Raw genomic sequence first — 26,983 nt, 5'->3', positions numbered from 1 at the left:
ATATCTAGAGTCCAACCACTTCTCACCATTGTTACCATTATGATGTAAGCTTACATCTTTCATCTGAATTAAGGGGCCACAGCCTCTTACCCACTTCACTTTTTTTTTTTTTTTTAATTTAAACAACACAATGGCAGCTTGTCAAATCACATCCTCTGCTGAAACACTCCTGTGGCTGCCTCTTCCACCAGAAAAAATTACAAAATGCTTACAGTGACTGACAAGGACTTACAAGATGTGGCCCTGTTATCTCTCCATCCTCCTCTATTAATTACCCCCTTGCACAGACCTATACAATAGCTTTTTTGATGTTCCTCAAGTATACTAACATCATCCCATTGTAGGGCCTTTGTTCTTAGCTTTCTCCTGTCTGCAGTACTCTTCCCTTAGATAACCACTTTCTCTTTCATGTCTTCAAATCTCGACTCAAATCATTTCTTATCTATGGTCCATTTCATTAACTTTCATATTCCTCTGAACTACTTCTGAATGACCTTTCCTCCATAACACTAATGTTCTAATATACTCTGTAATTTTTCTATAACTATTCTATCTCCACCTGCTAGAGTTGCTCATTGATATATCCCAAACACCTAAAAACAGTGGCTGGGATATAGCAATATATGAATTTACTGTCAACCAGGATTAGATGCCTGTAGGGAGAGATGACATCTCTTAACAAAGCAATATCGCTTTCAATCTCTGCTAGTCGCCTCTGCAACTAAGTCTGTACCAAATTTATCTTTCACGGGACATTACCAAAAGCAGCAAGAAACACCCAACACACATTCTGAATGACTCCTACCATTTCTACTAAAATTACAGCCTTAACTGGTGAAGGATCTGCCTTGTAAGATAGACTGGAAGAGAGTCAGACCAAATGTCCTGTCTATAAAAGCAAAAATCTTTAGTTTTCTAGCCTGAAGTAGGTTAATTCTCATTCATGATGGCACAAAGTCAATGCCATCTATAAGATTTCCTTTACCCATAGCACTCCACTTCTGGGTACAAAATTCACATTTTAGTGTCAATGACAGAATAACAACAACATCAACAAATAAGTTTATTTGAATTTTATATAAAGAAATACAGGAGGCAGACAGACCAGAATTGGTACAACTGTTCCAAAAAAATCAGTACAGGTGTAGACTCATTCTGTATTTCTGCTCCATCATCCTTAGTACCCAGATAATCATTTTCAAATTCTCCATAAAATCACCAGAGCTGTAAACTAAATGTCCACATTGTTGGCAGGGAAACAAAGAAATGCAGAGAGAGAAAGGTATTCTTAAATGTCCTACATGTAGAAATACCACTTCCATCTTGCTGACCTGCAAACGAGGCTGAGATCATTTTTCAGCCAAGAACTCTAAAGGAAAAATGGATATTGGGTAGGGAAGTAGCAGTCTGTGACAGAATGTCATGTTTCACTGCAAAATAGTAATATCAGTTTATTTTTAGTTTAATTAAAAAGCTGTACATTCAAGTTTTTAGAAATTTCCTAGTAGGAAATTTTATTTTGGCTAGCCATTGTTTTTCATTTCTTAAATAATATTCTTGAATTATAGTAAAAATGATAGGACATATGAATTTTTGGACCTTGTTACAATTCACTTTACCTCTCTTCAACAATCCACTGATTAAATCTACAAATTTTTGTCTACCCCCAACCCCCAACAGTATGAATTTCCTCTTCTAGCATATGGAATAAGATGTGAATGAAAGCTTTCTCATGTTCATTACAGCATACAGTGGCCCCCACTCAAACAGTCAGGGTCAAATATTAATGAAAGATTTCTCAATATTCATTATACCCCTAAGTGTCCTCTTCTCATGCAAATTCTCTAAAATCATACTAGTAATAATGATAGCTAATACTTGTGGTATGCTATGTTCAAGGCACTGCTCTAAGAACTTTACATGAAATGTCTCACATAATACTTCCAAGAATCTTACAAGGAAGGTATTAGGCCTATCTTACAAATGATTAAGCCAAAGCAGAGGTTAATTATAAATGTCATGAAGGAAAGTAGCTGGTAGAGTCAAAATAATGTTGGAAAAGACAAATTCTACAGCCAAAGGCCTTAATATATTTACTATATTAACAGAATTATTCTCTATTATTATAAGCTAAAGTTTAATAGGTTTCCAGTAATGATAGGTTTTTCTACATAGATTACATTAACAGTATCTTCCCCCATTAGAATTCACTGATGCTGAACTTTATGAGGCAAATATGCTCCCATATTCACATTTTAGGAATTCTTTGATAATAATGGATTAGTGACCAGAGAAGGCTATCTTAATCATAAAGAATCAGGTAATTCATATATAAACTTGAGAGCTATGACTGAAATCTATCCCACACTCCTTATATTCAAAAGATTTCTCACTGATATGACTTCTCTGATGTTGAGTTAGTTGTGAACCACGAGTAAAGGCCTTCCCACATTCCTTACATTGATAGGGTTTCTCACCAGTATGAACTCTCTGATGTCGAGAAAGATGTGAGCTCTGAGTAAATGCTTTCCTGCATTCTTTGCATTCATAGGGCTTCTCACCAGTATGAATTCTCTGATGTAAAGTAAGTTGAGAGCCATGACTAAAGGCCTTCCCACATTCCTTGCATTCGTAAGGCTTTTCTCCAGTGTGAATTCGCTGATGTTGAGTAAGTTGTGAGCCACGAATAAAGGCCTTCCCACATTCCTTACACTGATATGGTTTCTCACCTGTATGAATTCTCTGATGCTGTATAAGTAGTAAGCCACGGGCAAAGGCCTTCCCACATTCATTACATACATAGGGTTTCTCACCAGTATGAAGTCTCTGATGTTGAGAAAGATGTGAACTCTGAGTAAAGGCCATTCTACACTCTTTACATTCATACGGCTTCTCACCAGTATGAATTCTCTGATGTTGGGTAAGCTGTGAGCCACGAATAAAAGATTTCCCACATTCCTTACATTCATAAGGTTTCTCACCGGTGTGAATCCTCTCATGCTGAGTAAGTTCTGAGCCACGACTAAAAGTTTTCCCACATTCTTTACATTCATAGGGTTTTTCACCAGTATGAATCCTTTGATGTCGAGTAAGGAGTGAGCCACGATTAAAAGCCTTTCCACATTCCTTACACTGATAGGGTTTCTCACCAGTATGAATTCTCTGATGTTGAGTAAGCTGTGAGCCATGACTAAAGGTCTTTCCACATTCCTTACATTCATAAGGCTTCTCATTCGTATGAATTCTCTGGTGTTGAGTAAGTTGTGAACCACGGATAAAGGCTTTCCCACATTCTTCACATTTATAGGGCTTTTCACCAGTATGAATCCTCTGATGTTGCATAAGCAAAGAGCCACGAATAAAGGCCTTTCCACATTCCTTACATTCATATGGCTTTTCCCCATTGTGAATTTTCTGATGCTGAGAAAGCTGTGAGCCACAAATAAAAGCTTTCCCACATTCCTTACATTCATAAGGTTTTTCACCGGTGTGAATTCTCTTATGTAGAATAAGTTGTGAGAGCTGAGTAAAGACCTTTCTACATTCTTTACATTCATAGAGTTTCTCACCAGTATGAAGTCTCTGGTGCAGAGTAAGTTGCGAGTTCTGAGTAAAGGCCTTCCCACATTCTTTACATTCATAAGGTTTCTCACCAGTATGGACTTTTTGATGTCGGGTAAGTTGTGAGCTACGAATAAAGGCTTTCCCACATTCTTCACATTTATAAGGTTTTTCACCAGTATGAATTCTATGATGTAAAATAAGCTGTGAGCTCTGAGTAAAGGCCTTCCCACATTCCTTGCATGCATAGGGTTTCTCACCAGTATGAAGTCTCTGATGAAGAATGAGCTGTGAATCACGACTAAACGCCTTCCCACATTGCTTACATTCATAGGGTTTTTCACCAGTATGAATACTATGATGCTGAGTTAGGTGTGAGGCTCGTCTAAAGGCCTTCCCGCATTCTTTACATTTATAGGGTTTCTCAGTAGAATGACACCTAGGATGTTGAGATAAGTAAGCATGCTGATTGAAAATGGACATTTTTTCATATATGATCATCCCTTGCCTGAAATATTCCTCCTGATTTTCTTGTTGCTTTTCCAATGTGTCTCTGACTTCCAAATAATCTCTGGAACTGGACTCCTCAAGATCACAGTTTTCAAGCCTGGCACTCATTTCCCATTGGGATAGTTCTGTTTCATAAGTGTCATTTTTTGGAGATAAGTCTTTATTTGCACTCCTTGAAGGCAAGTCTGAAAGATAAGAGAACATCAAACATTTCTGTTGTCATTTCAGGAGAACCCATAGTAGAAAAGACTATATGTGAAAATATCTATAGATGATAACCAATTTATGATGGTTCAACCTATAAACTTTTGCTCTTATGATAGTATAAAAGCAACATATATTCAGTAGAAACTGTACTTCAATTATGAATTTTGTTAATTTCCTAAGCTATCAATATGCAGTACAATACTCTCATGATCCCGACCAGTCGCAGTAAATTACAGCTCCCAGGCAGCCACATGATTGTGAGGTTAAACAGGTGATATACTTACAACTATTCTGCACCCACGTAATCATCCTGCTTTTCAGTTTCAGTATAGTATAAAAAAATTACATGAGGTATTCAACACTTTATCATAAAGTAATCTTTAAGTTAGATACTTTTGCTGAACTATAGACTATTTTAAGTGTTATGAGCATGTTTAAAGTAGGATAGGCTAAGCTATGATGTTTGATAGGTGTATTAAACTTAAAATATTTTCAACTCACAGTGGGATTATTGGGGCAGGAGTTATAAGCTGAGGATCTGGTATAGGTAACCAATACCCAAAAGAAATAACTGGCTTACATCAGTGCTTTTCAGATATTATTTACTATGACCTATACTAATATCTACTTACCTTTCATATCACAACCTGACCCATACAGTTTCATTAAACAATATCTAGGTTTCTAGGTAGATTATGAAGTTGTAGTAATCCAAAGAGAAAGGTACTGGTACAGGCACATGTACAATAAAACAGAATAGAGACACCAGAAACAAATCTACACTTATATAGTCAATTAATCTATGACAAAGAACATTAAGAATATACAATGGGGGAAAAGACAGTCTCTTCATCAAATGGTGCTGGAACGACTGGACAGCTATACACAATAGAATGGACTGTCTTTTAACACCATACATAAAAACAATCTCAAAATGGATTAAAGGGCTAAATAGGAGATCTGAATCCATAAAAATCCTAGAAGAGAACACAGGCAGTAATTTCTCTGACATTGTCCACAGCAGTATTTTTTTTTTTCAGGTATGTCCCCTAAGACAAGAGAAACAAAAAGGAAAAATAAACTATTGGGATAACATCAAAATAGCTTTCGCACAGCAAAGGAAACCATTAACAAAACAAAAAGGCAACCTACTGAATGGAAGAAGATATTTGCAAATAGTATACCCAAAAGAGGTTAATATCTGATATATATAAAGAACTTATACAACTCTGAACCAAAAAGCAACCTGATTAAAAAATGAGCAGAAGACCTGAACAGACATTTTTTCCAATTAAGACATAAAGATGGCCAACAGACACATGAACAGATGCCCAACATCACTCATCATCAAGAAAATGCAAACCAAAACCACAATGAGCTACCACCATCTTGCACCTGTTAGGATGCTAAAAACAAAAAGACAAGAAATACAAAGTGTTGGTAAGGATGTAGAGGAAAAGGAACCTTCATGTACCGTTGATGGGTACGTAAATTGGTCAACCACTGCGGAAAACAATATGGAGGTTCCTCAAAAAAATAAAAATATAGAGTGGGTGAAGATGGCAGCAGAGTAGGACCACCCGTGGCTCACCTTGTTCTATGAATACAACTACACAACTATCAAATCATCTTAAGTATCCCAGAAATCGATATGAAGATGTGTACTCCATATCTAAAAGTAGACAAGAGGCCACATCAAAGAAGTTAGGAAGTCTGGAGATGCAGCTTGGGAGAGAAATTGATCATGTCTGCTGTGGTAGGGAGGGAGCTGCAGACATGGAGAAGAGTAAGAGACAGACTAGTACACTGGGAAGCACACGGAGAAAATGAATCTCCATAGCAATTGGCTTAGAAAGTGAAAGGACCCAAATTTTGAGAGTTCATGCAACCAGTGGGGATTAACGCCCAGAGTTTAAAAGGTCAGTGTGTGTGGCTCTGAGAGAGCTTGGAGGACACGGGGCTGCTTTTGGAGAAAAGGCAGGTCAAACAGCCCACGAACATACAGTGTGGAAATAGTGATTTGAAGAGTACCTGGGGCACACAGTGGAGAGGTCAGTTGAGAGGCAGCAATCACAGAGAGACCCCTCAAGGAACAAAGGAATCAGCAGGTGCCATTTCACTCCCCCATCCCTCAGCATAAACACAGAGCCACCTGTGGGAACCAACACAGTAACAACACTAGCTACTCAACTTGCTTTCAACAAGCCCCAGCTCCACCAAGCTACAGTGGAACCACCCTTCCCAGTAACACCTGGCAGGTCCCCTACCCCAGAATACTGGATCAAACCCCCCACTAACACTGTGTCTCCTGATCTAGGAGTTTAGTGAGGCCTCAGTTCCAGTGGCAATGGTGACAGGTCTCATTTCACAAGCAGACCAGAGCACACCTAGTTAAAATGCATACCACTGAGGCCAGGGACCAAACGTTGGTCCTAACAGACAAAGAAAGGCTTTGCAGATGACTAGCCTGAAGGATAAAGCAGCCAGGACATGTCAGCATAACACATAGCACACATTGGAGAAACTCCCTAAAGCACCAGGCCCTAGGAAACAAGGACACTACACTGCATGACACAGCAGAAACTCTTCTTTATAAGGCCGCTACCCTCAAGAAAAGGAGATTACCTGAATTTTTTAACACAGAGAAATAGGCATAGAGTACTTAGACAAAATGAGAAAATAGGAATTTGTCCTAAATGAAGGAACAGGACAAGGTCATGGCCAGAGATCTAAACAAAACAGATATAAGTAACATGCCTGATGGAGAATTTAAAGTAATGATCATAAGGATGCTCACTGGACTTGACAAAAGAGTGGAAGACACCAGTGAGACCATTAACAGAGATAAGAATAACGTAATAGGAAGGGCTCAAGAAATGAAATGAGAAACACATTTGGAGGAGTGAACAGAAGGCTGGATGAAGCAGAGGAAAAAATTAATAACCCATAAGACAGAGTAATGGAAAGTAATCAAGCTAAAAGAGATAAAAGAGATAAAAAAGAATTACACAAAATATATATATATTTAAATACACATTTAATATATTTGTATATGTAAATATATATCTATATAAAAGATATATATCTATATAATATAGATATTTTAAGTATATATAAAAACAGATCAATTACACACACACACACACACACACACACACACAAAACAGATCAATAAAGCTGGTTCTCGGAAAAGAGCAACAAAATTGGCCAGACTTATAAAAAAAAAGAGAGAGAGAGAGAGAAGGAATACAAAGAAATACAATTACAAATGAGAGAGGAGAAATAACAATAAATACCATATAAAATTATCAGAGAATATTATGAAAAACTATACATTAACAAACTGGACAACCTAGAAGAAATGGATAAATTCCTACAAACATACAAATTAACACATAACCTACCAAACATATAAGTTATCACAACTGAAAACTGGAAACAATAACCCAAAAATCCCCAACAAACAAGTCCAGGACCAAATGGCTTCACAAGCCATTTCTACCAAACACTAAAAGAAGAGTTAATACCTATTCTTAGCAAACTATTCCAAAATCAGAAGAGGAAGGAAAACTTACAAGTTCATTCTATGAGGCCTGATATTAAAACCGTGTAAAGACACCACAAAAAAGAGAACTACGAGTCAATATATCTTATGAACACAGATGCAGACACCCTCAAGAAAATACTAGCAAACTGAATCCAACAATACATTAAAAATACCATTCACCAAGACCATGTGGGATTTATTTTTGGGTTGCCAGGGTAGTTCAATTTTGCAAAACAATCAACATGATACATCACACCAGGAGGAGAAAGAATAAGAACCTTATGATCATTTCAATAGATGGAGAAAAAGCATTTGACAAGTACAACATCCATTCTTAAAGTAGGTTCACAGGGAACATACATCAACTTAATAAAGGCATTATATGAAAAACCTACATCATCCTGAATGGAGAAAAACTAAGAGCCTTTCCTCTAATGTCAGGAACAAGACAAGGATGTCTACTTTCACCACTTTTATTCAACGCAGATTAAAAGTCCTAGCCACAGTAATCAGACAACAAAAAGAAACAAATGGCATCCAAATCAGTATGGAAGAAGTACAATTTTCATTATTTGCAGATGACATGATACTATATATAGAAAACCCGGGGCGCCTGGGTGGCTCAGTGGGTTTAAGCCTCTGCCTTCGGCTCAGGTCATGACCCCAGGGTCCTGGGATCAAGCCCTGCATCGGGCTCTCGGTCAGCAGGGAGCCTGCTTCCTCCTCTGTCTCTGCCTGCCTCTCTGCCGACTTGTGATCTCTGTCTGTCAAATAAATAAAATCTTAAAAAAAAAAAGACACAAACCTAAAAGACTTCACCAAAAAACTGACAGAACTGATAAACCAATGCAGTAATGATGCAGTACACAAAATCAATCTATAGAAATCTGTTGTATTTCATACACCAATAATGAAGCAGCAGAAAGAAAAATTAAGGAAACAATCCCATTTACAACTGCACCAAAAATAAGATATCTAGGAATACACCTAAGCAAAGAGGTCAAACGCCTGTACTCTGAAAAGTATAAAATACTGATGAAAGAAATTGAAGATGACACAAAGAAATGGAAAAACATTCCATCCTCATGGATTGGAAGAACAAACACTGTTAAAATGTCTGTAATACCCAAAGCAATCTATACTTTTAATGTAATTCCCGTCAAAATACCAACGGCATTTTTTACAGAGCTAGAACAGATAATCCTAAAATTTGTATGGAACCACAAAAGAGCTCAAATAGCCAAAGCAACCCTGAAAAAGAAAAGCAAAGCTGAAGGCATCACAATTCCAGACTTCAAATTATATTACAAAGCTACAGTAATCAAAACAGACACATAGACAATAAAAGAACAGAAAATCTATAAATAAACCCACAATTACATGGTCAATGAATCTCTGACAGAGCAGGAAAGGATATCTAATAGGAAAAAGTCTCTTCAACAAAGTTTTAGGAAAACCGGACAGCAATATGCAAAAGAGTGAATACACAAAAATAAATTCAAATGTACTAAAGATCTAAATGTGAGACCTGAAACCATAAAAATCCTAGAAAAGAGCACAGGCAGTAATTTCTCTAACATCAGCCATAGCAACTTTTTTCTAGATGGGTCCCCTGTGGCAAGAGAAACAAAAACAAAAATAAACTATTGGGACCTCATCAAAATACAAACCTTCTGCACAGCAAAGGAATCAATCAACAAAACTAAAAGGCAACCTTTGGAATGGGAGAAGTATTTGCAAATGACATATCCAATAAAAGGTTAGTATCCAAAATATATACAGAACTATACACTTTAATAGTCAAAAACAATCCAAGTAAAAAATGGGCAGAAGACATGAACAAACATTTCTCTAAAAACACAGAAATAGCCAACATACACAGGAAGAGGTGCTTATCATCACTTATCTTTAGGGAAATGCAAACCAAAACTACAATATCACCTTGCACTTGTTGGAATGGCTAAAATCAACAACACAAGAAATAACAGGTGTTGGTGATGAGAAGAAAAAAGAACTCTCATGCATTGTTGGTGAAAATGCAAACTGGTACAGCCACTGTGGAAAAGAGTATGGAGGTTCCTCAAAAAATTTAAAAAAGAACCACCTTATGACCCAGTAATTGCACCACTGCGTGTTTACCCAAAGAATACAAAAACACTAACTCAAAGGGATACATGCACCCCAATGTTTATGGCAGCATTGCTTATAACAGTCAAGATATGGAAGCAGCCTATATGTCCTTTGATAAGTGAATGAATAAAGATATATAAATATATATATATATATATATATATATATATATATATATATATAGAGAGAGAGAGAGAGAGAAATATTATCCAGCCATAAAAAAGAACGAAACCTTGCTTTTTGCAATGACATGGATGGAGCTAGAGAGTATAATGCTAAGTGAAATAAGTCAGGGAAAGACAAACACCATATGATTTTGCTCATGTGGGATTTAAGAAACAAAACAAATGAGCAAAGGGAAAAAGAGAAACAGACAAACCAAGAAACAGACTCCTAACTATAGAAAACTGATGGTTATCAGGGGATCACAATACAGGTTTTCCTGTGTGCAGTGCATTTGGCATTATGGATATACCGGTATTTTTCTTGGTGTAATACTCCTTTTTGGATATTAAAAAAAAAAAACTTCTTTGTTTAAAAAAAAAACAAACTGATGGTTAAAAGAGGGGAAGTTGGTGGGGTTACTGGGTAAAATAGGTGATAGGGATTAAGGAGTGTGTTTACTAAGATGAGCACCAGTTGATTAAAACAAAATTTTTTTTAAATAATTAAAATAGAAATATCATACGGACCAATAATTTCAAAGGAAATGAAAACAGTAATTTGAAAAGATACATGCACCTCATGTTTATTTCAGCACTATTTACAACAGCCAAGATATGAAAGCAACCCAGTGCCCAACAACGGATGAATGGATAAGGAAGATGTCATATATATATATATGTAATGGAATATCATACATCCAAAGGGATGTGACTGTGGCATTTGCAACAACCTCAATGGACCGAGGGATTACTATGCTAAGTGAGATACGTCAGAGTGAGGAAGACAACATGATTTCAGGGGTGCCTGGGCGGCTCAATTGGTTATGTGACTGCCTTTAGATCAAGATCCTGGAGTCCCATGATCAAGTCCCACGCTGGGCCCCCTGCTCAGTAGGGAGTCTGCTTCTCCCTCTGACCCTCCCCTTCCAGTGCTCTCTCTTTCTCTCTCAAATAAATGAAATCTTAAAAATAAAACCATATGATTTCAGTGAGTGGAATCTAAAAAAAATTAATAAACAAAAAGCAGAACAGACCTACATATAAAGAGAACAGACTAATGGTTGCCAGACTAATGGAGGGTTGGGCAAAGTGGATGAAGCTGAATGAAAGATACAGGCTTCCTGTTAATGGAATGAATGTCATGTGACTAAAAAGCACAACATAATACAGTTAATGATACTGTAACAGTGATGCATCAGGACAAATGGTAGTTCCACTTGTGAACATAGCATAATGTATAAAGTTGTCATATTACTATGCTGTACACCTGAAATTAATGCAACATTTGTGTCAATTATATGCAAATAAGAAAATGGAAACCCAGATGTCCCTCAAAAGTGAAATGAATCAACAAACTTTGGCATTTCCCCACAATGGAACACTATTCAGGAATAAACAGTAAGTACAGATACATGGAATACTGTGGATAAATCTTAAATATATTTTACTAAGTGAAAAAAGCCAGACCAGAAAGGCTAGATATTTTTATTCCATTTATATAATATTCTGGAAAAGGCAAAATTGTAGGGAAAGAAAATAACGTCACTGGGACAGCATGAGGAAAAAAATTTATTTATTTATTTATTTATTTATTTATTTTAGAGCGCACAAGCAGGGGAAGAGGCAGAGGGAAAAGGAGAGGCAGACAATCTTAACTAGACTCTACACTGAGCACAGGGCTTGCCAGACAGGGCTTGATCTCATTACCCTGAGATCAAGACCTGAGCTTTCGGTTCGTGTTTTTGTTTCGCTTAGTTGGACACAACCGACTGAGCCACCCAGGTGCCTCCAGCATGAGGAAATTTGTGGGTGTAATGGGACTGTTGTATATTAGGACTATAACAGTAAATGGTGCATCAGATTTCCTGAAGAACACCAATAAACACTGAATAAAACATGAGAAACAACCTCCCAAAAGAATGCCAAGCACAATGAAGAACTAGAAACTAGACAGGTAAACATACTTTGAAGCCACAGCTACCCTTGGGACATCTGCTGTCTTCAACTGCCTACATATGAAATTTAATGGTCTTTAAAAAAAAAAAATCTGAGATAAGGCCCTGGACTGACAATATGTCAGATTAGTAATAAATCAAGCCCCAATTCGGGCTCCACTCATGCTAGGTAGTATGCTTGGGGATTATCTCCCTCTGCCTCTCCCCTCCCACTCTCCTTTTCTCTCATGTTCTATCTCTAAAATAAATAAATTTAAAAAAAACCTTTAAAAGCAACAGGTAGTCAATGGGAAAGTACAGAAGCTAGGTGGATAGAAGCTAGGAGGTTATAGCAATAATCCACATGGCTTGGACCAGATGATTCTGGAGGAAGGTATGGAGAAAGTGAGATGTCACTGGATTCTGGATATATTTTGAAGACGTGATGACAAGGATTTGATGATCAACTGGGCATGTACTATGAGAGAAGGCAAAGAAAATTCTAAGTGTTTTGCCTGGGCATCCAGAACAGCAGAAATGCCATTTACTGAGAACTTCTCATTGTAGTAGAGGCAGGTTTGAGAGAGAATATCAAGAGTTTGAACTATTAGATATTGTAAAGAAGATGTTGAGTAGGAAGGTATATGTATAAGTATGGGGTTCTGGGGAGATATTTAGATTAGATAAATAAATTTAAGAATTATCAATAACTAGATGATATTTAAAGCTATGGAATTTGATGAGATCACCCAAGAAGAGTCTTTGGATACAGAAGAAAATGGAAAGGGAAGGGAAGAAAAGAAAAAGAAGTTTGAGGATTGAGACTGGGACACTTGAACATTTAGAGGTCAGGCAGATGAGAAGTAACCAGAAAAGGAGACTAAAAAGGAGTAGCCAATGAGGAAAGAAAAAGATTAGGAGAATATGGAATCCCAGAACCCAAGTGAAGAAAGTGTTTTAAATAGGAATAATCAGTTTTGTCAAATGTTGAGAAGGTAAATGGTAACTTCTAATTTAACAAAGGCTTTAACAATAAAGAGGTTACTACTGATTTTCACAAGACAGTTTTGGTAGAATAAAGGGGATAAATTTTGATTGAAGCAGTTTTTAAAAGATGACCTAGAGTTATGGAGCATGGAAAATTCTTTTGAGTTTTGTTATAAAAAGTAACAGAGAAATGGGGCCATATCAAGAGGAAATTATGGGTGTTAAGAGATTTGTTTATCCATTTAAGATGGGAGATGGGAGAAATTTCATGTTTGTCTGCAGATGAAAATGATTAGAATAAATACTGACAAGATGATAATTGCAGAAGACTAACAAAAAACAGAACATTGCTCCAACAATGTCCCTGAAGAGATGAGAATTAAGTAGCATTTAGTATAAAAGTAGAGGTACTGGTCTTAGATAAAGGTACATGAAGTTCATCTATCATAATAGAAAAAGAGGCCCAATGAGTATAGAGTAGGGAGACAGATCAGTGGGGCAGCAGAAGCTTGTAGAAGTTCTCTGATTATGTCTGTTACCTTGGTAAAATCAGCTCATGGCAATCATCTTGGAGTCAGGCAAGAGAAATTAGAAGTCATGATTATGCAAGTGACAACTTAGCTTTGAAGTAAACAAAAATTGATAGACATAGAAAAAGGAATTAATAAATCCAAGATCATAGTAGAGAACTGTGATATGGTAAAATAATAAGATAACACAGTTGGTCTTTGTTCCTGATTTCTGGCAGGAAACTTCAAACTCAAAACTCTCTGAATTCCCTGAGTGATAAAGGTAAATGGAATGTTTCCTGTTATTCATTACAAGTCCCTTTCAACCACAGCTGAGTTTATGCTAAGGAAGTGACTTTTGGAAAGCCCCTAAGGATGGTAGGCTGGTTGCCAGGGGAACCAACCATATGATCGGTGGGTTGGAAATTGCAGCCCCATCTTCCCACCTCTGGAGGGCAGAGACACTGGACACTGAGTAGGTTACTAATGCCCATGATTTCATCAATAATGCCTACAAAATGAAGCCTCCATGAAAAACCCTAACTGGGGTTCACAGAGCTTCTGGGTTAGTGAACACATGAAAGTGCTAAGAGGGTGGTGTGCCAGGAGACAGCATGGAAGGTCTATACCTTCTCCATACCTTGCTAGAGTATAAGTCCTGACAAGTTTTTGTTTTTGTTTGTAATATGAGTGCCTGACTTAAGCTTTGATTGCTAAGGCATCCATTTCAAAGAGGCAACCATTTCAGAGATGACGATCTCAAACATATTACAAGCCAGAGCAGATAAAGAGCCATGCTACCTCCCCCTACCAAAACTCCTTTGTTTTAGAAATCTTGGTTGATGTCAATAACTAACCATTTGGGCCACTTATTTTCTCTTTGCCATCCTTTAAGTTCCTGCTTTTATTTTAAATTCAACAATAAAGAGCCCAGAAACCACAGGCCCTCACTCTCAACCTCAACAGAAGCAGAATCCTAGGCCTGTGCACTCTCTACCCATGACATCACTGTGTGGCCCAGGGTAGGCTGTGTAATTTCCAGGTCCTCTAAGTCATAAATCTTTACTTTTTCAAAGTTTCCTGATGGTTGCAATCGTAATAAGAGCCACAAAAGCTGGTCCAGCCACAACGTTAGTTACTGATATGCTGAGACCAGTACAAAAATACTTGCCCTGTGCCTCTTTTCTGTTTGGCTGTTCCTGAGTTGTATATTTTGTAATAAACTGACAAATGTTTCTCTTAAGTTCTCTTGGCCATTCTAGCGTGTTATTAAACCTGAGGAGGGTGTTGTGGGAACCTCTGATTTATAGCCAGTCATAGATACAGGTGACAACCTGGGACTTACAACAGGCCTCTGAGGTAAGAAGCAGTCCTGTGGGACTGAGCCCTTAACCAGCAGGGTCTGTGCTAACTCTGTAAAGTGAGTGTCAGAATTAAGTTGAATTTTTTTTTTAATATTTTATTTATTTATTTGACAGACAGAGATCACAAGTAGGCAGAGAGGCAGGCAGAGAGAGAGGAGGAAGCAGGCTCCCCGCCGAGCAGAGAGCCCGATGCGGGGCTCGATCCCAGGACCCTGGGATCATGACCCGAGCCGAAGGCAGAGGCTTTAACCCACTGAGCCACCCAGGTGCCCCCAGAATTAAGTTGAATTAAAAGACCTCCTGCTGGTGTCTACCGAGAACTGGAGAACTGCTTGGTGTGGGAAAATCCACACATCTGGTGTCAGAAGTGTTGTGTGAGTAGAAGAAAACAGGTTTTTTTTGTTTTTTTTTTAAGGACAGTAAATATAAACAGACTGAGAATAAATACGGGTTAAGAAGACTGGAGCATATGGGACACCTGCATGGCTCAGATGGTTAAGCGGCTGCCTTCGGCTCAGGTCATGATCCCGGCGTCCTGGGATCGAGTCCCACATCGGGCTCCTTGCTCATCAGGGAGCCTGCTTCTCCCTCTGCCTCTGCCTGCCATTCTGGCTGCCTGTGCTCACTCTCTCTCCCTCTCTCTCTGACAAATAAATTAAAAAAAAAAAATCTTTAAAAATTAAAAAAAAAAAAAAAAAAAAGAAGAAGACTGGAGCATAATTAATAAGATAGGTAGACAGATAAAGACAGCATTTTATTATATTACAATAAGATTAGAAATTGGAGGGGCGCCTGGGTGGCTCACTGGGTTAAAGCCTCTGCCTTCGGCTCAGGCCATGACCTCAGGGTCCTGGGATGGAGCCCTGCATAAGGCTCTGCTCAGCAGGGAGCCTGCTTCCTCCTCTCTGCCTACTTGTGATCTGTCAAATAAATAAATAAAATCTTAAAAAAAAAAAAAAAAGATTAGAAATTGTAAAAATAAAGCCAAAATACAATCCTAGAATTAACTTCTACATAATGTTTGTCATAAAAGGAAATAGCAATTAAACTTAAAATTTAGAACTAAATACCAAAAGAGCAACCTGGTGTGAAATCCTGATACTCAGATTATGTATCCACAGAAAACTTACAGTCTTAAATGCATTTATTAGAAAACAAGAAATAATTAAAAACAAAAGAATTAAGATTTCAAATCAAGAAGAGGAAGAAACAAAACAAAAAAAGAATTAGCTAGCTAAAAATGAGAAAGTGAATAAGCCAGAATTTATAAAGAATAGAAATGGCTACAAGTTCATTCATTCCTTCCAAATCAAGTAAACGATAGAAAAATATGACATGTTGGGGGGAAAAAATCAGATTGGGTACAAACCCAAAACACTGAAAAGGAAAAAGAATAACATAAATCCCCCAAATTAAGAGAAGTGCTTATGAGAAAAACCTATATATAATTCAACAGTAAATCAGAAAAACTAGATGAAATGGATGAAATTAATAAAAAATGATCCATGAAGAAAGAAAATTTGAGAATACAAAAAAAAAAAAAGAAAATCTGAGAATACATCAATAACCACATAAGAATTTTAAATGCGAATTCACTGTCTATGCTCCTAAAAGGTCACTGATACCAATGACTGATGGTATCAGTGGTAAGATTATCCAAATCATTAAAGAATACACAATTCTAACCATACATAATTGTTGAACATAACAAAAATTTGGAAATCCACCCAAGTCATTTTACATAGTTAACTGAAATAAACAGACAATGAGAGCTCAGGAAAACTAAGTCAATCTCATGAATCAACATTAGTAGAATTTAAAAATCGACATTAGCAACGTAGAATCTAGCTATGTATTTAAGGACTAATACATCACAATTAAATAAGGTTAATCCCACAAATGCAGGAGTAATTCAACATCAGAAAATCTACTTGAGGAGTGCCTGGGTGGCTCAGTCGGTTAAGCATCTGCCTATGGCTCAGGTCATGATCCCAAGATCCTGGGATCAAGCCCTGCATCGGGCTCTCTGCTTCTATAGAAGGGGGTTGGCTTCTCCCTCTCCTTCTGCCCCTCATTAGCTCATGCTCACTCTCTCTCAATCTCAAATAAGTAAAATCTTAAAAAAGAAAAGAAAATCTATGAGATCCTATATTAAAAACTCTCTAAAATAAGAATGGCTCTTCTTTCACCTAATTAATTTAGAGTATTTACCAGAAACCTGTAAAAACATATTCAGTAAACATTAGTACTTCCGAGAAAGTCTGAAAAAAGATAAGAATTGTTTTCAAATTATGAAATACTCAATCAGCTCCTATGGGTTACAGTTTTCAAAAACTGGTACAAATAGAAAAGGAAGAAATAAGACATATATAAAACTCAAATTATCTACCTAGAAATCCAATATTACCCACTGGAAATTATTAGATATTTCTGTAAGATTATCATCAACTTACAGAAATCAACATTTTATTATCTGTATATGTCTGTATTATGCATCTATGTATATATACCTGTATTAACCATTTAGAAAATATACAACAAAATATTCCTATGCATTGTATCAGTATTATAAAGTACTGAGAAAATTGCTTAACAAGAAATGCAAAAGATTTTTTAAGAAAAAAAAAAAATGAAATTTACAAAGGACATAAAAAATAGATACAGCATGTTTAAAGACAGGATTCACAACTGTAAATATGTGAATCATGCATCATATTTCCTGAAAACACCTTGAAATGCTGGCTAACCTGTGACATATATCTTTTTAAAAGTATTCCATGCTTTAAAAAAAAAAAAAAAAAAAGCAAAGAAGATCCAAAAGAGGCACAGTGAAGTGAGAAACTAGAGGTAAACATGCCCTGAAGTCACAGCTTCCCTCATGACATTTGGTGACTTCAACTGCCAGTTTGAATTTATCTTAATGGTTTGATAAAATCCAAAGAGAAAAAGCCATGGGCCCACAAAATGTCAGAGGTCAGCACTGAACCTCTTCATAAAAACAGAACTATTCAAGGCTTACAGTTCAAGGGAAAAAAAAAAAAAATCCATGGGACCTCAAAGGAAATGACAAGAAACATTTCAATCTTGGCCTAGACTCGCAATGAATAGAAAGAAAAAAATAATTTACACAGGAGTCCACATGAATATAAGAAGCAGCATTATTAGGCCTGTTCTCTATAATTACTGAATGCTGAAAGATATATATAAAATAATGACTGAAATATATGAAATGTAAAATATAAAGTCAAAACCATGAGAAAGGAACTAAATAGATGCAAGGAAAAAAAAAAGTAAGATCTCGGGGAGGAAGAAAATATCAAAGCTCTAGAAATAAAACAATATAATCAATTATACTAAAATCTTAAGAAAGAAATCTTAAAAGCAGCCAGATAGAAAATACAGATTACTTACAAAAGGAACAATAATGAGACAGAAGGCAGACTTCTCAAGAGCACAATAGAAGCCAGAAGACAGTGGAATAATATCTTCAGAGTGCTGAGAAAAAAATAATTGTCAGTACAGAATTCTATACCCAGTTAAGTCATCAAGCAGGAATGAAAGTGAAACAAAAGTTACTTTGCAATAACAAAAATAAAAACAGAGCATTTACTAACAATAGGATTTGCCTAATGTATTTCATGACAAATAAAATGATCTCCGCAGGAAGGTATAATAGAGGAGGAATAGTTTGCAAATAAAAGGATAATCAGGTGAGGGGCGCCTGGGTGATTCAGTGGGTTAAAGCCTCCGCCTTTGGCTCAGGTCGTGATCCCAGGGTCCTGGGATCAAGTCCTGCATCAGCCTGCTTCCCTGACCCCCGCCCCCACCGCCTGCTTCTCTGCCTACTTGTGATCTCTGTCAAATAAATAAATTAAATCTTTTAAAAATTTTTCAAAAAGGATAATCAGGTGAATAAATCTATAAGCAAACACTTCCATTATAAAACAAAAATAATGCCCATTTTGGGGGTTAAAAAGAAAACAGAATTGAAATACCAGACAACATAATAGATAGGAAAGATTAATCAAAGTTAAAGCATTCTAAGACTCTTCATATATCCTTTATATTGTTCTGGGACAAGGGAGATAATAACTTTAGTCTTTGTTAAGTATGTACTCCTTAAGTAGCACAAAAAATAATAATAATGATTAAAGGACCCAAACAGGCACAAATACTCCTGAAATACTTAAACTCACCAGGAATCACAGGTATGTAGTGTTTGTAAAAGTACAGAGAAAGAGTGTATATTGAGAGTAGGCCGCTGGTAAGAATTCTGTGACAATGATGCTATTGTGACATAAGAGATGTCAATATCTCATCTCCTTATAGAACCTTAACTCAATGTCACAACAGCTTCCAATTTATTTCAAGGTAGACACAGTCCTTTCTATTTTTCAACTGGTTGCCTTGAAATCCCAGTGTGAGAGTGGGGCATATGATTCATTCAAGATTTCTGTTTTCCTGTGTTGTTGTTAATTTTAGCTATTCTGACCAGTGTGAGGTAGTACCTCTTTGTAGTTTTGATTTGTATTTTCTTGATGATGAGTGTTGTTGAGCATCTTTTCATGTGTCCGTTAGCCATCTGTATGTCTTCTTTGGGAAAATGTCTATTCATGTCTTCTTCCCCATTTTTTAACTGGACTATTTGGTTTTTGGGTGTTGATTTTGATAATTTCTTTATATAGTCTGGATATAACCCCTTATCAGTTATGTCATTTGCAAATATCTTCTCCCATTTGTAGGCTGCCTTTTAGTTTTGTTGATTGTTTCCTACACTGTGCAGAAGGTTTGTATTCTGATATAGTCCCAACAGCTTACTCTTGCTTTTGTTTCCCTTGCCTCAGGAGACATATCTACTAAAATGTTGCTACAGCTGATGTCAAAGAGGTTACTGCCTATGTTTGCCTTCAGGACTTTAATGGTTTCCAGTCTCACATTTAGGTCTTTAATCAATTTTGAATTTATTTTTGTGTATGGTGTAAGGAAGTGGTCTAGTTTCATTCTTTTGCATGTTGCTGTCTAGTTGGCAAGGATGTGGAGAAAGGGGAATGCTCATGCACTGTTGGTGGGGATGCAAATGGATGCATCCACTGTGGAAAACCTACAGAAGTTCCTCAGAAAGTTAAAAATACAACTACCCTCTGATCCAGTAATTGCACTACTAGGTACTTACCCATAAGATACAAAAATATTGATGCAAAGGAATACATGCACCCCTTATTTATTTATTTATTTGACAGAGATTGAGAGAGAGAGATATCACAAGTAGGTAGAGAGGCAGGCGGGTTGGGGTGGGAAGCAGGCTCCCTGCTGAGTAGATAGCCCGATGTGGGGCTCGATCCCAGGACCCTGGGATCATGACCTGAGCTGAAAGCAGAGGCTTTAACCCACTAAACCACCCAGGCGCCCCACACACCCTATCTATAGCAGCTTACCAACAATAGCCAAATTATGGAAACAGCCCCAATGTCCATCAATGGATGAACAGATAAAGAAGATGTGATGTGTGTACGTATATATATATGGAATATTACTCAGCCATCAAATAGAATGAAATGTTGCCATTTGCAGTGATATGGATGGAACTAAAGTGTATAATGCTGAGCAAAACAAGTCAGTCAGAGAAAGACAAATACCATATGATTTCACTCATATGTAGAATTTAAGGAGCAAATGAACATAGTAGGGGGAAAAAGAGAGGCAAACCAAGAAACAAACTCTTAACTATATAGAACAAACTGATGGCTTCTGAAGGGGAGGTGGGCAGGGGGATGGGTTAAATAGGTGGTGGGTATTAAGGAGGGGATTTGTTGTGATAAGCCCTGTGTTCTATGGGGGTGATGAATCACTAAATTCTACACCTGGAACTAGTGTTGCACTGTATTTAAATAAAAACTTGGAAATAAAAAAGACGTCTATAAAGCAGTATGCAAACACGTATATGGATTGAATGAGTGTCTTCATATTAATTAATACATTTAATAATTAATAAAAGTCCATTTTCCTTAAATGCATATATTTTTCAAACATCACTGCAATTAATAAAAACTACAAAACTGCACTTGCATTAAAAGAAATACAGTATATGTGATAAAAAATTAAAGATAACCACTAAAGATATATAAATAGTCTATGTCTTCCAAATTAAACAAGGGGGAAAATAGAATTAACAAAAAAACCCCAAAAGCTGTATCCATCTTGATTAAGAAATAAAAAAGAAAGCACAGATTAAAAGAGTAAACAAACAAACAAACAAAAAAACACAAAATAGGGGAAAAATAAATCCAGGCAATAGCAATTAAATGGAGTGAACCTTCAAATAAAAAAATAAATTCTCAGATAATATACTATAGTGCTTACCAAACATGTCTGAACATTTGAACAACCTAAGAAGTTTCATAAAATATTTGTGTCCCATGCCCAGAGACTGTAATTTAATTGGTCTGGAGTGTGTCCAGGGATCTGGAATTTTTAAAAGAACCCAGCTAATTATAGAAATTTGGAAATCATTTCCACATTTTTTTTAAAAAAAGTGGTTATGTCAATTGATACTGCCATCAGTAAGGTATGGAACACTTAAAAAACAAAACAAAACAAAGCAACAGATTCACATACCTACAATTCATTCATTTAAAGAATACAATTAAATAAGTTTTAGTATAGTCACAGAATTCTGCAACAATCACCACAATCTAATTTTATATTTTTAGCACTTCAAAAAAAAGAAAAACCCTTGTACCTATTAATCATCATTTCCAATTTCCCTACTCTCATTCTCCATTCACCTTCACCTCCTACCCCAAATGCACTTGCAACCACTAATCTACTTTCTATCTCTATAGATGATCTATTGTAGAAATTTCATAAAAATAGAATCATGTAATATATAGTCTTTGTATCTGGCTTTTTTCACTTAGCATGTTTTCAAGGTTCATCCATGTTGTAGCATGTATCAGTACTCCTTTTTATTGCTGAATAATATTCCATCTTAAGGATAAACCAAATTTTATTCATCCTTTCATCAGCTGGTGGACATTTGGGTTATTTCCACATTTTGGCTACTGTATTGCTAAATAATTATCCATTGTAAAATGATACCAAATTTTATTCATTTATTCATCAGTCAACAGACATTTGGGTCATTTTCACTTTTTGGCTATTGTGAAAATGAGGTATGTAGCATTTCTGCCACCAAAAGTTGTAAACACTTGGTACTACCACTTAAGTTTTTGCCCCTCCAGGGTATGTGAAATCATTATCTGACTGCGGCTTTAATTTGCATCTCCTGATTGCTAATAAAGTTGAGCACTTTTTCATGTCTGTTGGTTATTTATATTTCCCTTTAACATAATGATATTAACCCCTTATCAGATATACCACTTGTAAATATTGTCTTCCATTCAGTAGGTTGTCTTTTCATGTTATTCATGGGTGTCCTTTGGTGTACAAAAGCTTTTTATTTTGATGTCATCCCAATAGTCTATTTTTGCTTTTGTGTCCCTTCCTGAGGAGACATATTCATAAGTATGTTGGTAAGAGTGATGTCCAAGAGATTATTGCCTATGTATTCTTTTAGTTCTATGATTTCAGGTCTTAATCCATTTTGAGTTTATTTTTGTGTATGGTATAAGAAAGTGCTTTAGTTTTCATTCTTTTGCATGTAGCTGTCCAGTTTTTCCAGAACCATATTCAAAAGACTCTCTTTTCCCCAACTGAATATTCTTGCTGCCTTTGCTGTAGATTAATTAATGATGTATGTGTGGGTTTATTTCTGGGATCTCTGTTCCACTGATCTATGTGTCTATTTTGTGCCAGTACAAACTGTTTGGTTTACTACAACTTTGTAGTATATCTTGAAATCTGATATTGCTATACCTCCAGCTTTGTTCTTTTCTCAAGATTGTTTTGGCTATTCAGGGTCTTTCGTGGTTCCATATATATTTTAGGATTCTTTGTTTTAGTTTTGTGAAAAATGCCATTGGTATTTTGTTAGGCATTGCACTGAATCTATGGTTTGCTTTGGGTAGTATGGACATGGACATTTCACAATTATTAATTTTTCCAATCCATGAGCAGGGAATATCCTTCCATTTGTGTTGTCTTGAATTTCTTTCATCAATGTTTTATAGTTTTCAGAGCATAAGTCATTCACTTCCTTGATTTATATCCTTTTCCTCACTGTCTATGCATGTCTTTTACCCAATTCTTCAAAAAAAATTATTTACCTTTTTCTCATTCTATAAAAGCTTTTTATATCCTAGGTATTAATTTTACTGTTGTCAATATGAATTGCAAATATCTTCACCCAATGTCTTTTACTTTGTCTTTTTATTAAAAAAACAATTTTCATGCAAATTTATCAATCGATTACTGATTATTTTTTTTTAAAAATCTAACCAGAACCTTTAGAAATGTTCTATCTGGTTATCTTTCAAATCAGATCCTTTATGAAAATCTCATTGCTTGTCATTTTTGTGATTTCGCTTATTTCTTAAAACATTTCACCAACATTCCACATTTATATCTAATAAGGCCAATAAGCCAAATTATTTGCCATGTAATCTATTGTTTCTTTACATTATCTATCACTCACCTATGACCTGTTTCCTTGTGGGTTTGATGATCTTTGTGACCTCCTCTTTTGTTGATCTTAATTTTGGGGAATTCTAAAGCCCTCTTACTTTCCTTCAGAGGGGATGTGCATTTTCTTTGGCCAGAAGTCAGAGGGCCCAACCTCAAAAAATAAAAAAAAAAAATTTGGACTCCTTTTCTGAAGTTGTTTAACTGTATTTATTTCTTATTACTCTATCACTCACTCTTTAATTATGTTTTTTGTTCCTCCTAAGTTAACACCCACCCCAAGCCCTTTACACTTACTACTCCATCTGCTGGAATACCATTCCCCCATAGACTGGCCTGACTCATACCCTTTTATCAGTCAAGTCTTCCCTCAAACATTACCTCTTTAGAGAGGTTTTTGAAAATTTTCCTACCTAGGGGTCCTGGGTGGCTCAGTCAGTTAAGCATCTGATTCTTGTTTTCGGCTCAGATCATGATCTCAGGGTTTTGAGACTGAGCCGCACATCAGACTCCACATGCAGCAGGGAGTCTGCCTGAGATTCTTTCTCTCCCTCTTCCTCTGTCCCTCCACCCGCACTGCTGGTGCTTTCCCTCTCTCAAAAAGAATTTAAAAAAATAATCTACCTATAAAATAGCCCACCCATACTCCCCAGTTAGTTCATTTGCCTATGAACTAACTTTTATCTTTACCTTTATCCATATTCTTTATTACTACTTGCAACTGTTATACTTACTAAATAAATGTATATATGTATATATATATATATAGGCACACAAATACACATATATTTTTATTTCCTTGTTTACTTTTTATTTCTCCTATGAGAATGTGGCAGAATATGAACCTTATCTAGATCATCATTTCTCCAGTGCCTACTACAGTTCTTGGCAAAGAACAGGCTCTTAGTAAATGTATTTCGAATGAATGAGTACATTTTAAAGAAGGAGAAAATGATATAAGTCTAAATTTTTAAAAAACCTAGAACGGAACAGATTCCCAAGTTTAAATAAAAGGTTTGTTTTCACTGGAGGAAAGGAAAAGGCCCTCCTTTGGCAGTGGGAAGGACTACCATAAAAGACCAAAAGGGAGAAGTAGGGATTAGGTGGGATTCCTTAGAGAGACTGTGCTGAAAAGCTCTTGCTTTTCTTTTCAAGTGAGAAATTTTTTTTCCACATGACCTGGGCTCTGAAAGGCAGTGTACCAACCAATAACTTCATAAAGCCTTCCGAGTAAAGAGTGAATGGGCAAGAGACAGTTACAGTCCAGGGACTTAAAGAATCCAAAGAAAGTGATCATTTAGGTTGGAAAATCACTTGTTGAAGTTTCAACTGATATAGGGTGTCTCTTGTCTACAGGAAAAAAAACAATCAACTTTCTTAGACAATCATATATTCTTCCTGAGCTCTTTTCCAGTAGAAGGTGGTTCTGGCACATTGATTCAATGTAAAATACAAAGTTCTTAAAATGTAATATTAAATTATAAAACATAAATAAGAGAATGTATTTGTTGTAATGGACTGTGTTGACCTGACTTGATCTGCCCTATTACTATGTAAATAATATAAGCTCTTCTATTAGAAAAACCATACATTTCTGCATCTATTTTTTAAAAAATATTTTGAGCTCCTTTAGCAGATCTAAATTTTAACAATGGATGGTCTGTTTTTAATATTTCAAGTGTCCCAGAATTAAAATCTAGCTCCTCGATAATCAAGGAAGACAGGAAGGCAGACAGACCGAAGACAGATAATTATACTTGCAGAATGGAGAAGCCACATGTGCCCTCTGAAATACTACTATTTCTAGTAATTTAAAACCATTCTTTTGAGAATAGTAAGAGGCAATTCAGTTAGTTACTTAAAAACAGAGAAAGCAGCCATTCCAAAGGTAAATCCTGAAATACTTGGGGTACATTTCCTTACCTACTAGTGACACCAAGTTACTATAGTTCTCCAACATCACATCTCTATACAAATCCCTTTGAGCAGAGTCCAGGTATTCCCACTCTTCCTGAGAGAAGTCAATGGCAACATCCCTGAACATCACTGATCTCTGAAACAACAAATATAATACTAGTTGTAGAAATAAAGAAAATATTTTTTCAATAAAGGGGAGATGAGGGGGGAGCTCTCCACAAGGAGGCAACAGAGAAAACAGCAAAAAGCCACTGACATAAATAAGACACTAAAGATATCATAGCTTCTGGTGTGCCAACACATTCCTCTTTATTCCTGTTGCTGTAGATATTTCCTGTATACAGAACATCTCATTATACAGATATGTCTGGAACTTAAATAAAGAAGATGTAATGTCCCAATTAAAAGAAAAAGCACACATAGGCATCCTGTACACTACTCTATTACTCGCTCTTTCATTATGCTCGTATCTTGTATTATCATTCTCAATAAATGAAAGGTTCTCTTATTCTCTAAGAGATAAGAAAAATAACTGGGGAAGTATTTCTGAAAAATCTTATAAAATCTGTACCTTGTAAGATTTGTATAGTTAAAGAATTTATTGAAATCTCAGTTCATCATCATATCAGACAGAATACATCATAAGCATTTTCCTTACCAATAATTTAGAATACGTTTTTAAAGGGCTGCAAAATAGCTTTATATAATGAATATGTCTGACTTACTAAGTGTGCATATTTGAACACTTTAGGTTAGGTTACATAAAAATCTCAAAAGCATGTCTCATTTTGGGAGTTTATAATTTTCAACAACTTTTGCATGTGAATTATAATCTTTCTTGTTACTATTTATCACTTAAAAATGTACCCTTCCCTTGTTCTAAGCAACAAAGAGATAAAAAGATAATCTAAACTTATGCATACAAGATTAACTCATAATGTTGATTCTCACAATGATCTATATTATTGCTTTATGTCAATTATGGATTCCCAGGGAAGATCCCTGATCTCTCTGTCTCTAATCATGCTCCTAACCAATCTTAACAGCTCACAGAAATAAGCTCTTGCCAGGTATGGAGATAGAGTCCAGTCAAAACTAATGATACTGCCTAACCAAGAAAAGTTCAGTTTTCTCATATGTGGTGTGATTTAACAAACTTCTCTATCTTATAAAATCAGGGAATCTGCTTCTGTCATAACAGTGCTCCTAGTCTGAGATGCTCAAACTATTTTTGAATAATTATGTAAATATAAGTTAGATTACAAAGACAAACTTCAGGAAGATCCTTATCACTTACAAGAATGAAATGCTGGGGAACCACATTTTTTTTTTAAATTTTAAAGATTTTATTTATTTATTTATTTGTCAGACAGGAAGAGAGAGCAAGCGCACAAGCAGGCAAAGGCGGAGAGAGAAGCAGGCTCCCTGCCGAGCAAGGAGCCCAATGCGGGACTCAATCCCAAGACCCAGGGATCATGACCTGAGCCAAAGGCAGTGGCTTAACCGACTGAGCCACCCAGGCGTCCCTGGGGACCACATTCTTGAGTGGGATTGGTTAGGAAGGAAATTTCAG

The 26,983-nt window shown here is 36.2% G+C and overlaps 2 protein-coding genes across 2 annotated transcripts in view; one reads left to right on the top strand and one right to left on the bottom strand.

Annotated features, from left to right (window-relative positions):
- Positions 1-26,983, top strand: part of LOC111161453 (zinc finger protein 527) — a 511,863-nt gene that overhangs the window by 318,438 nt on the left and 166,442 nt on the right. The gene's annotated exons all lie outside the window — the stretch shown is intronic.
- Positions 1,272-26,983, bottom strand: part of LOC111161455 (zinc finger protein 420) — a 44,807-nt gene continuing 19,095 nt past the window's right edge. The window contains exons 4-5 of the mRNA XM_022525120.1: positions 25,417-25,546; positions 1,272-4,256 (exon numbers count right to left, since the gene is read on the bottom strand). Coding sequence (XP_022380828.1) covers positions 2,326-4,256; positions 25,417-25,546 — 2,061 coding nt within the window. The 3' untranslated portion in view covers positions 1,272-2,325. The remainder of the gene's footprint in view (positions 4,257-25,416; positions 25,547-26,983) is intronic.

The sequence above is a fragment of the Enhydra lutris genome, unplaced genomic scaffold, assembly GCF_002288905.1.
Source record: "Enhydra lutris kenyoni isolate GAN:26980312 unplaced genomic scaffold, ASM228890v2 scaffoldscaffold85, whole genome shotgun sequence".
Lineage (NCBI taxonomy): Eukaryota > Metazoa > Chordata > Mammalia > Carnivora > Mustelidae > Enhydra > Enhydra lutris.
Note: the sequence above shows the minus strand (reverse complement) of the source record. Positions and strands in the feature narration are given on the sequence as shown.